The 13,745-nt window shown below is 42.6% G+C and overlaps 1 protein-coding gene across 17 annotated transcripts in view; it reads right to left on the bottom strand.

Moving 5' to 3' along the window:
* Window positions 1-13,745, bottom strand: part of KIAA1217 (KIAA1217 ortholog) — a 219,056-nt gene that overhangs the window by 38,613 nt on the left and 166,698 nt on the right. For 14 of the 17 annotated variants that reach the window (XR_011048509.1, XR_011048508.1, XR_011048510.1 and 11 more), the window contains 2 exons: window positions 5,280-5,384; window positions 4,810-4,862 (listed from right to left, as the gene is read on the bottom strand). Coding sequence is in view for 14 of the 17 variants with exons in the window: in XM_068404366.1 (XP_068260467.1) it covers window positions 4,810-4,862; window positions 5,280-5,384 (158 nt within the window). In the remaining 3 variants the exon portion in view is untranslated. The remainder of the gene's footprint in view (window positions 1-4,809; window positions 4,863-5,279; window positions 5,385-13,745) is intronic. The other 3 variants (XM_068404378.1, XM_068404368.1, XM_068404370.1) reach the window with 1 other exon arrangement.

Raw genomic sequence — 13,745 nt, 5'->3', positions numbered from 1 at the left:
TTTTTCCTACAGCCAAGCATCTATTTCCCTCCTATATGCACAATTTTTTGCATTTTTTTTTTAAGAAAAGGATATTTAGTTCATAAACCATACAGACAGAAATGACCAGAGAGTCTGAAAAATGTGGATAAGCCTCCAAGAGTTCTGATCCCTAGGCACAAATCTGGACTATTTTTGAAAGCACATCTACCTTTCTGCTATTCTTTGCCTCAAACAAAAGCTCCAAAACCTCAGCCCCCGACCTTCTGATGATGCAGCCAAGGCATGAATCAGTCCCCGCCAGTCTCTCCTCCCATGCTGGACCCCTGTCAATTCACGTATTTTCTCAGGAAGGGGTGCCTGCTTTCCTTTTAGTGTAAATGGACTGTGATCTGCTTCTGTAAACAATAAATGTCTCCAACTCCCTACAAAGCATCTCTCCTCCTCCTCTGCTGCTTCGGCCACCTCTTCTCACCTTTAGGTACTCTCAGCTGCCACAATGTCCCTGCTGCAGAGTGTGCTCAGAGCCTGTGAGGCACGACGTGGGACTCCCGAGGGTGTGAAACCGAGTGAGCAAGGGAGCACAGTAAGGATCGGCAGCTGATTTCTCAGAGATACATATTTTCATCAAAAAGGAATAAAAGGGCAGCTGAATGGGGGGCTGCTTCATCTAGGGAGTATAGCTCGCTTTTGGAAATAGTCCCAGGCTGTAGCGTTGCGATTAGATGTGCAGCCACAACTTTTTTACAAAGGCTAATGAACTAAGCTGCCATTTTTAAAGTACAAAGAGAAGTGATGTGCAGAAAGGGGAAAGGTTTGCTATTTACCCAGGCTCAGGAAAGTAAGGAACACAACTTCACTCCCTGACACTTGACCTTTGCTGTGGTTGCAAAGACACTGCTGTCATTCCATTTTCCAGGTTTTATTTTTCTTTCTAAAATGCTAAGATTTTATTTTGAAGCAGGCAGAAAAAAAAGGCCACCAGAACACACCCAGCAATGTTTCTTCACAGATTACTCATCCTTATTAAAGAGCTGCAACATTTTTTAAGCCAGGTTTGGGGAGACACATGACAGTTACTTAGTTCTCTTTCCGTCCAGTTAGAATCCACTAAACAAATAGGCAAATGCAATGTTAAGGTTGCAAATCCATCATTAACAAGCTGCTATGGCCAGGCACTAAAGCACCCTTAAAAAAATAAAATATTCTATAAATATTAGTGTGCAACTTCACCTCATTGATCCAGAATGAATTCAGGATCCTGTTTTACCTGCAGACACTGACAGAGTTCAAAGACTGGCTTGATCTATCTTTGAATCTGAGATAAGCAAGCCGATATGGACAATGGTTTTAATTCACTGATCATCACAGCAAGAGTCATGCATATGAAAAAGGCACACAGATCTGCACAGAGGACAAAACAGTTCACAAAGAGTGAGGAATCAAATCCAAGCCCCACATGTGTAATACTTCTCCCTGCTGCCATCTCCCTCTCTTGGTTTGTACTAGTGGTGTTAGTGCAGAAAGACTTACTCCTTGATCCCTTTTCAGGAAATACTGAAATGTTCTTCTTCCTCTTCCGACAAGGCAGCAACCACCAAAGAACTATTGCTTTTTTTAGTAATCTGTGATACAACTGATCTCAATTTAATCAATGAATCCAGGATTTAATCAGTCTCACCACTTGATGAACAAAAATATGACAGAAAAGACAGTAGGTGAGCATTTCTCACATATTTGTTAGTCATCTCAAGGAGACTCTTCTTCCTAGTATGGTTTGTTTTTAGAGTCACATGCTGTTCCTAAATGAAGAGTCCCTTGATGCCATTCACTTTTGATGAACTGAAGAAGGTTATAAGAATTCAGTCACTGGATTTCTCCTAACATTAGTAGAAGAGACATAGCCAGTCTGTGGAAGGTTATTGCTCTTTGAACACACCCCTCATGAAAGAACTGAGCCTAAAGCATTAACACGTAAGAAATGTGGACAAGCATGATTGTTACAAGCTCATTTCCCCTAGCGAATAAGCATTTTTATTTAGGCTCTTCAATATTCGAGGCTAAAGAATCCACTACAGATTGGCAAAGCAAAAACATGTTAAACATAACAATTTGGTTTATATGAAATACCAGAGTATTCACAATCTAGCTATATAGAGTTATCTAGGATTTAGAAATATTGGGTTCTTTCCCTTCCCAAATGAGCTAGTTCTCTATTTTTTGCATGAAAGTCTCCTATCATTGGAACGCATACTATAAAATACAATGTTGGCTCAACATTGATGAGCCAATTTTATCCTGCACAGATGTTTTCTTGTTCGGGATGGGAAGCAATTCATGTTTCTGCTTACCATTGCTCTAGAAAGGACTGCTCAATAAACATTTTATACCACTTTTTCTTTCAAATAGACTTTGAAATTGCTAAAACTGGTATCTCAGTGCACAGTTGTCAAGTGCAATTGTATACTAAGTGAGCTGACTGTCTACATTGCTATACGTAATAAGGATTGGGGTGAATTGAAGAACAAAACAGCGGCCAGCAGAAGTGTTTCTAGATGCTGCTGGCACATTTAAATCCAAGCATATTTACGAAAAGAGAAACATTCTGTAGCGTATTCTGGCAGACTGCCTAATTTTCAAGTAAGCAGGGACTGCATTGACTTATTAGACCCTGTCACGCACAATTTCAAAAGCATGTGCAAAAGCAAAATATTCTATTATACAGGTCTATTCTATTATACAGCAGTCTTCAATAACAGCTGATGTGGTTTCCCTTACCTGCTACAATTTAATTTTGTGGCTGAGTCATGCTGGAAGAACAGGATTTAGGGATGCAGATGCTGGAGTTACAACTATAGTTTATAGCTGTGACAGGGATCCTTGCAGACGGCTGGCTGCATGGCTGGCCCCACTGCCCTATCCCCGTCTCCCAAGTGATCAGAAAGGCATCTATTGCACAGCCTGAATGCTGGTATCCTTACTCACATGGTCGATACAGACATGGACATGTGACAAAGTCAATGTCTCTGTCACTACATAACAACCGGATGTTGATCCAGTCTTTTGACAGTAAATTACACGCACCACCCTTCACCCCCCCATGCCTGGACACGCAGCTGATAGATGTAATTTTGCCATTTCAGGGACATGTGTTCAGTCATATGACAAGGTAGTGAGAAGGAGTCTTTGGGAACAACAATGGCAGGAAATGGTTGCTGGTCAGATGAACTATGCTATTCTGGTCAGCTGGGCATGACTGCCACACCGAGGGATTCCTACCTTCACTTTGTGTAGAGCTGTTTTCCCAATGAGTATCATTCCATTTCTCACTTTATTGAGAGCACATTCATACACGCACACACAAATCACTGAATAATTTAGGTTGAAAGGGATCTCTGGAGGTCACCTCATCCAAACTCCCGCTCAAAGCAGGGCCCACTTAGATCACGATCTCCAACTCTGTGCCCCCCCGCAAAGTACTTGTCCGAATTAGTACGAACACAGGGAAAGCAGAAAGGCTGAACAGAAATAGAATTCAAAGAGGAACACAAGGCAATGTGTGCACAGGTTTTGATGGTTTCATGGGTGCTTTGCTGAGATGAGGCCTGGGCAAGAGGGAAATACCATAAATTCTCAGTGTATAATGATACCGAAAAAAGGAAAAGTCTAAGAGTATTTTGCAGCTGTTTTGAAAAATGATGGACTTTTCAGTAGTTGTCTGAAACTGATAAATTACAACTTATTTCTTCACAGCCTTCACTTCTTCACACTATTGCTCTCCCCATCGAGCGGCCAGCAGGAAGGGAAGAGTTGGAATGGGACCAGAGAGTGGCTTGGGAGCAAAGCTCCAGTACCAGGACTTTAGCACTTTCCCTCTTGCATATGCTTGATAGTTTCCAGGTCTGGTTTGGTTTCTGTTGGTTAGGAGGACATACTGCAATTCCAGACAAACAGGAATCCTGAACGTTAACTAACCGCTCCAACAGAAAGGCTAGTTAAGAGCATAATAGATTTGCTAATAAATGTGTGTGGTTTACTACCTGCCAGAGCACAGACCTCCCTATAGGAACAGCATTACCGGGAAGTAGGGAACTGCCTTTATTTGCATTCAGTGCATGACAAAGGGTGAAGAGCAGGCATATAAACACACACACACCCTGCAGACATCTCCAGCAGCAGCCCATACACAAAGAGCCCCAGTCACATGGAGATCTTCTTTCACAACAGCCTTAACTCCATCTTTTAAACACTTAACAGCTCTCCAAGTCGGAAGCTAAAATAAGACCAGCTCTTATTGGCTTCATAATTGATGCTTGCTCAGAAACAGTTTAGGTCCACGCTAATAATTAGTAACAGATCAATATGGCTTAACTAGGGAAAGTGCTATCTTGCTGACTGCTAAATTCCTTAGTGTCATTACATCCATAGCATCCTACTGACAGAAGAACCTTAGAGAAAAGTTCAGATGACCAGAATAAGAATCAAATATTTAGCCTTCTACAGCAATCTGGATACATCTGGGCCTAATGACAAGACATATACTATAGACGGGATGAGTCACTGGGATATTCACCATATGCAGAGACTCTGTATCTCATTTAAACTGTGCGGCGCAGGTGTGAAATTCATTCCAAAGACCACCTCAACCTGTCAGAAATTCCTCTCTTAACAAAGATAAGATTCTCCCATATCCTGAACTTAAACTTCAGTTATGACAGTACAGCTATGGGAATTTAAGTAAATTGGACATTTCCATAAGCTGGGATGGTAATAATGTTAGAGCTATTCATATACCTGCATAATTTGTAAATTAAAAGTGAATTATCTTACCTGTGGTGTCAATGCTGCTCTTGCTGGACACAATTTTCAACATCGTCTTCTCACTAAGAAATACAAAGGAAAATCGTAACTTTAACTTACTAACAATAAAACTGTAGTGAAGTTTATAATCAGCAAATTAAATGGCCTTGTCTAGCATATATATTTTTAATTTAAATCACCAATAGTTTTTTTAAATCAGTTTTAATACAAGTTAAGCAAGGAATGGAGTATAAGCAGTAGAAAACACAGAGATATAGCTACATTAATTCTTTTTAGCACAAAGAAGAGTAATGCAGTTAATCTCCATCTATCATTTGGCATATTCTTCCTCTCTGCCTAGCATTCTCATGGGGATGATATAGATATTTAAAAATGATTGAGCATTCAGGGGTTTTTTACTATTACATTCAAATATTATTTTTGTTGATTGATTACTAAAATCATTACAGAGAAACAGATTTAATGAATTCTTTTTTTACCTAGAAGCATCTTTGCTATTACTTGTATTTGGCCCTTTAAAAAGCGCAGACTGAACAAGACCAGTTAAACTGGCAATCTGTTTCTCCATGGCTTGTATCCTCTCTCTGTAAGACAAGAGAACCGTTTGTTAAAGCCAGATATATTTGCTTTCAGACTTGTTTTTCTAGGTGAATGATTACCACAGGACTGGAAAGACACTACAGAGTTTGTGCAAAGGCCCATGGGTACCAGTTTGCATATACCTTGTTGCAGCAGGTTACCGCATCTTGGTTTGGACAGCTTTGCATAGTAACAGACAATAAAAAAGACATCTGCTTGGTTAAAAAAGAACAAAACAACCAACCACTCAGATAATAAACTTCTAATGATCTCATGAGACAGGCACCTAAACCAATCAGTTAACGCCTCTTGGAACTAGTGAAAATAATTTTTTTCAGCATTACATATATTTTCTCTTTCACTTACACTGGGCCAATAGTTCTGCCTGTATATAAGGTTTCAGGATTAAAGACTTTACACTTCTTCTTGTTACTATTTTTACTCTCCCCAAACCCAGGATTTTTGTCTGTGAAGCATTTAATTTGCCCAAGCTGACTACTTCCTAGCCCAAAGACTTTGCACCTGACATCACAACTGTCTGCTTTGGAAAGGACAGCAATGTGACAGACAGGCATAGGACACCAAATGTAGACTGTACAGCAAAATTTTCATAAACCAGATGTGCTTTCATGCACATATCCTGAGAAATTCCTAAAAAGCAGAAGAAAAGAGATGAAGAAGAACTGTAATAGGTACGGTCAGTGTTTTCCATGGGTACCAAAGGCCACTAAACAACAACAATGACTTTTTTGGATAGGAAGGCTAACATTTGTGTGTTGATCTGTTTACATAGATGCATATATTAGTCAGGTACCAGGTGACTTCCTCGCTGGCTCCAAACAGCCCTTTGCTCACACAGGTGCCTACTTTCACATGCCAGTATGTCAATAACACACCACAACACAGACACACATCAATATGGGATCTCAGACAGGATCTTCTGAAAATGTGTCCCTATATGCCAGAAGTTCAGTGACTGGGGAGATACACAAAAGCAAATGCTCACAGCGGGCTGTGATTTTGGAAGATGACTGGGAACAAAACTTCTCAAAAAGCAAGTGACTAAGACCAGCAGTGATGACTGATGAAAGAAGATGGGACAGACACACGCAGCCCCAGACTCAGCCTGCTGCAGGAGCCATCCATCACCACAGCGGCATCCTGGGCACGTGGAAGCAGCCGAGCTCTGCCCACCCCCAGCTCCAGTTGCCATTTGGTGGCCAAAGCAATAATGCCCATCAATAGTGGCCTAATAAACTCAAATGTAGGTACCAATACCAGTCAAAAGCAAGCTGACATGATACAAAGCAAGTAACCAGCCTAGCCTGTAGCGAGCCAGATTATCCAGGCTAATTATTTCATTCACATTCAGGGAATGAAATAGAGGTTTGCTGGGATAGCACGCAGGTACCATAGCCAGGAGAGACTGAAACACCCAGACATTGAGAAAACAGGGCAGCAAAACAAATAATGAGAAGCTAACAGACACAAGGAGGGAAGAAGAGAGTGCTCAGTCAGTCCCCAGCTGGCAGACGTATTCTTACTGCGATTCAACACTGCATGCGCCTCTTACTTTTCTGTCTTCATGTTGAAAGGTATTTTGAACAGTGACGAGAAGACTAGTGAATCTGGCCTAATTCATTTCAAACCAAGAAATACATTACAGAATTTCCACTATTATAAGTTTTAAAATAAGAAACTGGTTCAGGCTGCAGTAACCTTTGGAACAAAAACAAGTACTAAAAGCCTGGGATAAATATATTCTAACAAACTTTAATGCAGCATTTTTGACACTTAATAATGAAAACATTTTTTTTTCCGCAGATAATCATCACAAAACCTTCCTGGAACTAAACTCAACTGGAAGTCTATCTGTTTTACCAATTCATAAATATGATGTTTTTTCCATTCCACATTTGATAATCTGGAAACAATTTTCTGCTTCAAAAGAGATTATGGCAACACAAAGCTGATCTTGTCCTTTGCCATGAAATCTAGGAAAGTATGTTGTTAAGAGGGAGAGGGATGTTCCAGAGATAGGAGATGATGAAAAACGAATGAAATACTGGAACCAATTGCACAGAGCACATTATTTTTCATATGGTAAAAGCATTAAGAATGTGAAGAATCTACATGTGCTCTGGAGCTACTCCATTAAAGACAAGGCAGGATTTTTCCTGTAATCATTTCACTGTAATACCCAGACTTGTTATGGACATCAGCAATGAACATTTCAAAAACAGGTGTCTGAAAGGAGGCGCCTTTTAGGCATTAAATAAAACGACCTGATTTTTGGAGACCTGGCGGTCTGACTGAAGACGGTGGGAGGCAGCGTGCTCCTGCGCAGGCAGGGAGGGACATGGCCGGCCCGGTGGCGGGGCCATGCCTTGGGCTGATGTGGCTGGAGGGCTGGTGGCCCAGTCCTGCCGCCCGCCACGCGGCCCCAGAGGATTAGGGATGGGCTCTGCAGCTGCCTCCTTCCCCTCTGGTTTCCTTGTGAAGGGCTGGAGCAACTTCAGCTCCAGAGGGAGAAAATGAACTTTTTCTTCAGCCTGTGCCAAGCTGGGGTCTATCAGGGATGCTGGCACTGTCGTTACAGTTGTACATTTTTGGTTCTCAACATTATATTCTCTACCTCTCATCTGTGCTCCCTGCTGCGGAGAGGGAAGGTGGGGAGAACAGCCTGCTCCTCTGTCCCTTCCTGCACTGGGCAGGCCAGGGTCTCATGGAGGGGGCAGGCCAGGGTCCCCACAGCATGGGTTAGGCGGCACTCTGGTGACATGGGACAGGCCAGGGTCCCTAGGGCACAGGACAGGCCGGTACTCTGGTGACATGGGACAGGCTCGGGTTCCCAGGGCACGGCTGGTGACATGGGGCAGGTCGGGGTTCCCAGGGCATGGCTGGTGGCACGGGGCAGGTCAGGATTCCCAGGGCACGGGACAGGCCGGCACTCTGGTGACATGGGGCAGGTCAGGATTCCCAGGGCACAGGACAGGCTGGCACTCCGGTGACATGGGACAGGCCAGAGCCCCCGTGAACAGGGCAGGGTGGGATGTGGAGTGCTAGGAGAGAGGGCCAGGCAGAACAAAACACAGTGGTACCTCTTTGCTGGCAGTGGTAGCACGAGAAGGCCAAGCCCCATCTCTGTTCACAGAGTAATTTCCCAGATAAATCTGCATCTCTCCACCACCCAGGAAGAGCAGGGAGGGTCCCTTCTGCACCAGCTGGGAAAGAAACGGCTATTTTATCAGCCTGAGCACAGAAAGGCATTGTTTCACATTGTTTTTCTGTGAATGCTGGGAGAGTCAGAGGTGGTAGCACGGTGGAGGAGGAAAGGAGGGGGCAAGGTCAGAAGCAAGTCCCAGCTCTAGCAGGCTCCTCCGTCAGACTGGGCTTTGGCTTATCATAGACCTTGGCCAGCAAAGTCAGCATGGGCTGCTGTACTGGTTTGGCCTAAACCAGGCCAATTTTCCTTTCAGTGATTTTTACTTTCAGCTAAGTGTCTTCTAAGTAACTGCACTTTCTGAAAGTAACTGCGTGTTTTGCAGACAGTGTCTGCTTCCAGGACTGATAACGCTCGAAGTTTGTAGTTATCACTGAGGCACCGGTAGGGATGTTATGCAGAAAGGCTCTTGCTGTACTTAGTCTTAGAGAAACCAAGGTCACTGCTAAATTCCTCACTGCTTACGAGTGAAGAGCCGAAGGGGGGGTTGCACCTGCAGGGAGGAGCAGACAGGGCAGATGACCCAAAATTGACCAACGAAGGTATTCCATCCCATACACGTCATTCTCGGTATAAAACGGGGGGATCACGAGGGTCTCGAGCCCGGCTCCTTCCCCTTCCCTTCTTCTGCCCCTTCCCTGGCTTCTTCTGCTGTGTTTGGGTGTTTCTGCTGCTTCGGGCTGCTTCTGCGGCTTGAGCCTTTGGCCAGTGTCCAAGGAGGACTCTGTCTGTTTTCCTGCTGCCCCCGATCCTGATCCGTGCATCCCTGAATCTAGTTCTCGACTGTCGCCAGGCCCAGCCTGGGCCTTCCCGGAGCCTGTCCTGCAGTGCCGGTGGTGACGTGGCCGACATCGGGGGAGCTCGAACTTGGTTTTGTATATATTTGTATATATTTGATTATTCCAATATTATTATTATACTTTTTTTTCATTATTATAGTTTATTAAAACTGTTTTAACTTTCCAACCCGTAAGTCTCTCTCCTTTTTCCCTTTCCCTTTCCCTGCGGGTGGGTGGGGGGGGAGGGTTAACAGAGAGTGTCTGCCACAGGTTTAATAGCCGGCCCAGCTTTAAACTGTGACAGCTGCTCTCCAGCCCTGTTCTCCCCGGCACCCTGATCCACAGCCCCGGCCCCGGGTATGTCCAGGCACTGGGGCCCTGCCTTAGCATCTCGCTCCCCAAATTCAGCAGAAGCAAAACAAGCCCTTGTTTCTCTGGGGGCTGTGCACTGAGACATCAGATTTCATCACCAGATTTATTCCTTACAGCTTCACTGAGGTTTCATGTCATTCCCTCTACTGCAATTAACTGGAAGTAATCCCAAGCATGGTACAGCGTATTGCTGAATTGGTACCCACTTCTCACAGCAATGCTATTTAAGCATGACTTGCATGTTTCTTCCCTTTCCTGGGGACATCTTTAATATTCACATCACTGAGAAGATACTTCATCAAGACACAAACTAGAACTGGGCTGTGTAACTGTTCATTCATGTTCCTGTCTGACCCTAGGCTGTGCAGTGCATCATCCATAACAGACGTACCAAGTCTGGCACCATGAACTAACTGGCACACTATCCTGGAGAAGGATTTTCAGTGACTTCATATTTTATAGTTAAACCCCAAGTGAAGTGTGTATAGTAATCAAAACCAGTGTCAGAGACAGGGTAAAATAAATTTCTTTCTATATTACCCTATGAGAGAAACATTTCATTAAAGTTTTTTTTATCTCACTGGGGAAAGAAAGGTAACAGGAGTAGGTTGTCTTTCCCAATGTCTTCCCTAGAACCAAGTGAAAGTGGCACAGTCAGACTTTGCCTCAAAGTCCCCCCCCCAAACAGCAGAGCTGATATCTTGGAATGGTATGAAGCAAAGACCAGCAGAAGTCTTCTGTACTCTGCTCTCCTCCCAAGGGAAAGATACACACAGGTGAATATTTCAGTCTTCTAAGAACAAGGTTAAACTCAAACTTTCTACAGCTCAGAGCTAAAGGGAAAAGGGAAGCTCTGAAGTACTGCCAGCTCAACTTATCCAAGAGCCTGCATCTCATCTTCCTACAAACAGTTCCCCCAACAGAAGGAAGCTGAAGCACAATTTACCTTTCCTACGTCCTGTATTGATCATTTGCATTCATCTTTTTCTGCCTGGTTATTCAACATCTTTCACAAAGGAAGATGCATTTTTGGCACTGTGGAAAGTGTCTGAGAGGGTATATCTGCAAAGTCTACCTGTCTTATACAATTCTCAGTGCATTGCTGATGGAGCCTCCCACTGTCCAAGGCTTTACAGAGTATGGCCATTTTTTTCCTAATGCATAGAGAGTCCAGCCATACTTCAATATATCAAACAATAAAGTGATTTTGTGATGGAAACAATATTCAATAACCTACACATCACCATTACATTTTAGTCTTGAACTCCAAGCCATGAGCTGTGAACGTGATCACATTTTTTGCTTAGTTCTACCATCATCTTTTCTCACTGAAGTGGCATAAAAAGAAGAGGACATAAGGTGTGTTCAGGCAAGAGAGAACCACAGTACACTTCTGAAATGCTTCTGGAGGAAAAATGTTCTATAGAGCTATCTTGCTATTCTAAGGCTTGTATTTCAGTGAGTAGCAGCATTTATTTATATACATATTCAGCACTATCAAATAACCTAGAATTTTGCAACACAACGTGTGTTTTAAATGAAAAGAACATTAAGTTAAATGGCATTTAATTTAATGCACTTTTGTGTAAACAGCTTCTTTTCCAATTTATCAACATTTAAACATCTGCTTTGCCTGTAGTAACTTCCAGAACTGTCCACTATAAGCTACATAAATGGACCATCAAAAATATGATAGCAAATCATTGTTTAAACAACTCATGCTCACTCACAAAAATTTACTCATTCTTCCTGTAAACCTCAGATTTAAGTGATGACGACCCCTCAAAGATTAACTGCTGCTATTACAACTTCCAATATTTTTGTGCATATGAATACTAACATATTTTATTTTTTAAAAATCTCCACAAACTTGTTTCTTCTCACTGTTGTAAAAGAGCTTTACATTGAACTCTTCTGGTAAATGAACTACTGTGAGAATTTATTCAATGCTTTATACCGCAGAAGTAGCTACCTTGAAAATAACTGAAGTAAAACAGATACAAGAAAGAATTAGGTGAAGTAATTAAATTCCCCTCAACTCTGGCTTAAATAACAACAGGCTTGACAAGACTGGCTTCCACAATGCAAAACTAAAATGGGAAACTCCAAAAGAAGAGATTGGAAATACCCGTTTTCATCTTTTGTAGACCCAAATCTGCTGCAGTTAACATTCCAAAGGTAATGGACCCATTTCCTTCAACAAAATCAGGATACTGTCAATGAGAGATCTGATCTGCTATAAGTACCCAACATATTCTGGTAAAGTGTATATATATTCCACTTCAGCCCTGGACTGGAAAAATTGAAGGAGAATTAACAAGGGAAGAGAGATTCAGTTTAACTTCTGGCATTGTCGCTATCCATTTTACTCTTTTCTCTGACTTAAACTATGCATTGTCCTGAGGTTGCGACAATGCTACTTCAAGGTAATTTCCACAAAGAGACGTCACAAGACATGTTTTCTTTGTTCTCAGCACACTCCACTAGGGACTGAAGGAACAACAGTGCTGAGATGATGGGTTTGATGCTTGCAGGGTCCTCAAGCCACTCCTGAATGAGTCAGGATGGCGAGTCTCTGTCGTCATAGTGCAGAAACACAAGAGACCTCCCTCCTCAGTATCCCCGAGGCTAACGGACACTCAATCTGCCCTTTTGCTGCTACCCCACACCTGACACTGTCTGCATGCAGGCTGACTGAACACACCACCATTCGCTTTCCGTGGCCTGGTTTTTAGGCTCTTTTGCACAGTCATCAGCAAGTGGATAATGTGCACGACAGAGCAGCGTACACCTCATTTTACCATGCCTGGAAGAGGATGAATTCAGCCCCATCTCTCCAATCCCAAAATATTCTTACTCACAGAAGCAAGCCCAGCTGTACTGCTTATGGGTGTAAACTGTAAGTCCTACACAACAATGTACGGGATACCTTTCTGCCATTATGTATGGCACCTTTCAGGTGCTCCTAACAACTTTGTAACAATTCAGGCCCCGCTGAAGCAGGAAAAGAGCACCTCAGCCTGGATAGCCTTAGTGTTCCTTGTTTAGTTTAGTACAATCTCAAGTGTTTGCTTTCAAAGTTTATGAAATTATTACAAAGCAAAAATAAGGATTAGAGCATTTTGTGCCCGTAGAACTCAAACCCAATTCTTAATATTGCAGTTGTTAGAAAACATACCAATTTGCATGAATTGCATTTGGTATTTACAATTATTTTTGAAAAAGTCACACTTTCTCAAGGTTAAAAAAAACTACAACCCACAAGGGCAGCTCTCAGAATGATTTTTTCAGTGCCACATGGCTAATACACACCATGCTGAATTTTAAGGTCACGTATTTATTTGGAAGTGTAATTATGCAAATGCTATTTTCATCACCGTAAATATGTTCTGGGACCAGGACTAAAACTCCTGGTGCAAAGCTCCCCTTAAGGGGCTGCAGAACTATATGTATAGTTGCTCTTTATATATTCACAGATACATAGCCTTGTGCAAATCTGTGTAGCTGAGTGAACAGACGACATGCCCTGAGGGGAGAGAGAAAGTTGCACAGACTGGTAAGTTGTTGGTGTCCTCCCTTATTTTCAACCCCCTAACACAAACCTTGTAAAATTTTCCATCTGAAAGCTATCTCTTGGATCAGAATTGGCAAATATAGTTCAAATTATTTCCCAGTTGTAATAACGGAAGCTTGAAATGAAACTTCAGGTATCTGCATCTTTTTCTTGGAAATAAATAGATTTCCAGGTTTCACTGACCCTAGATTGTAATATGCCCTAACTCATACCCTTGTGTCAACATAACTACCAAGCTATAAGGCTGTAATTTTTGTGGATGGCTGATTTTCTTCTCTCCTCCATTTTCTCTCCACCAATGGATGTCACAACACACTATTTTTTCTGGCCAAGCGTGGTCAGAGGCGACAAATTGTTGAACAAGTGGCTCAGGTGGAAGGGAAGTTTGGGGGCTATATGAAGCTCCGTATCTCCCCAG

The sequence above is a fragment of the Nyctibius grandis genome, chromosome 7, assembly GCF_013368605.1.
Source record: "Nyctibius grandis isolate bNycGra1 chromosome 7, bNycGra1.pri, whole genome shotgun sequence".
Taxonomy (NCBI): Eukaryota; Metazoa; Chordata; class Aves; order Nyctibiiformes; family Nyctibiidae; genus Nyctibius; species Nyctibius grandis.
The sequence above is the reverse complement of the archived record's forward strand: the minus strand, read 5'-3'. Positions and strand labels throughout refer to the sequence as shown.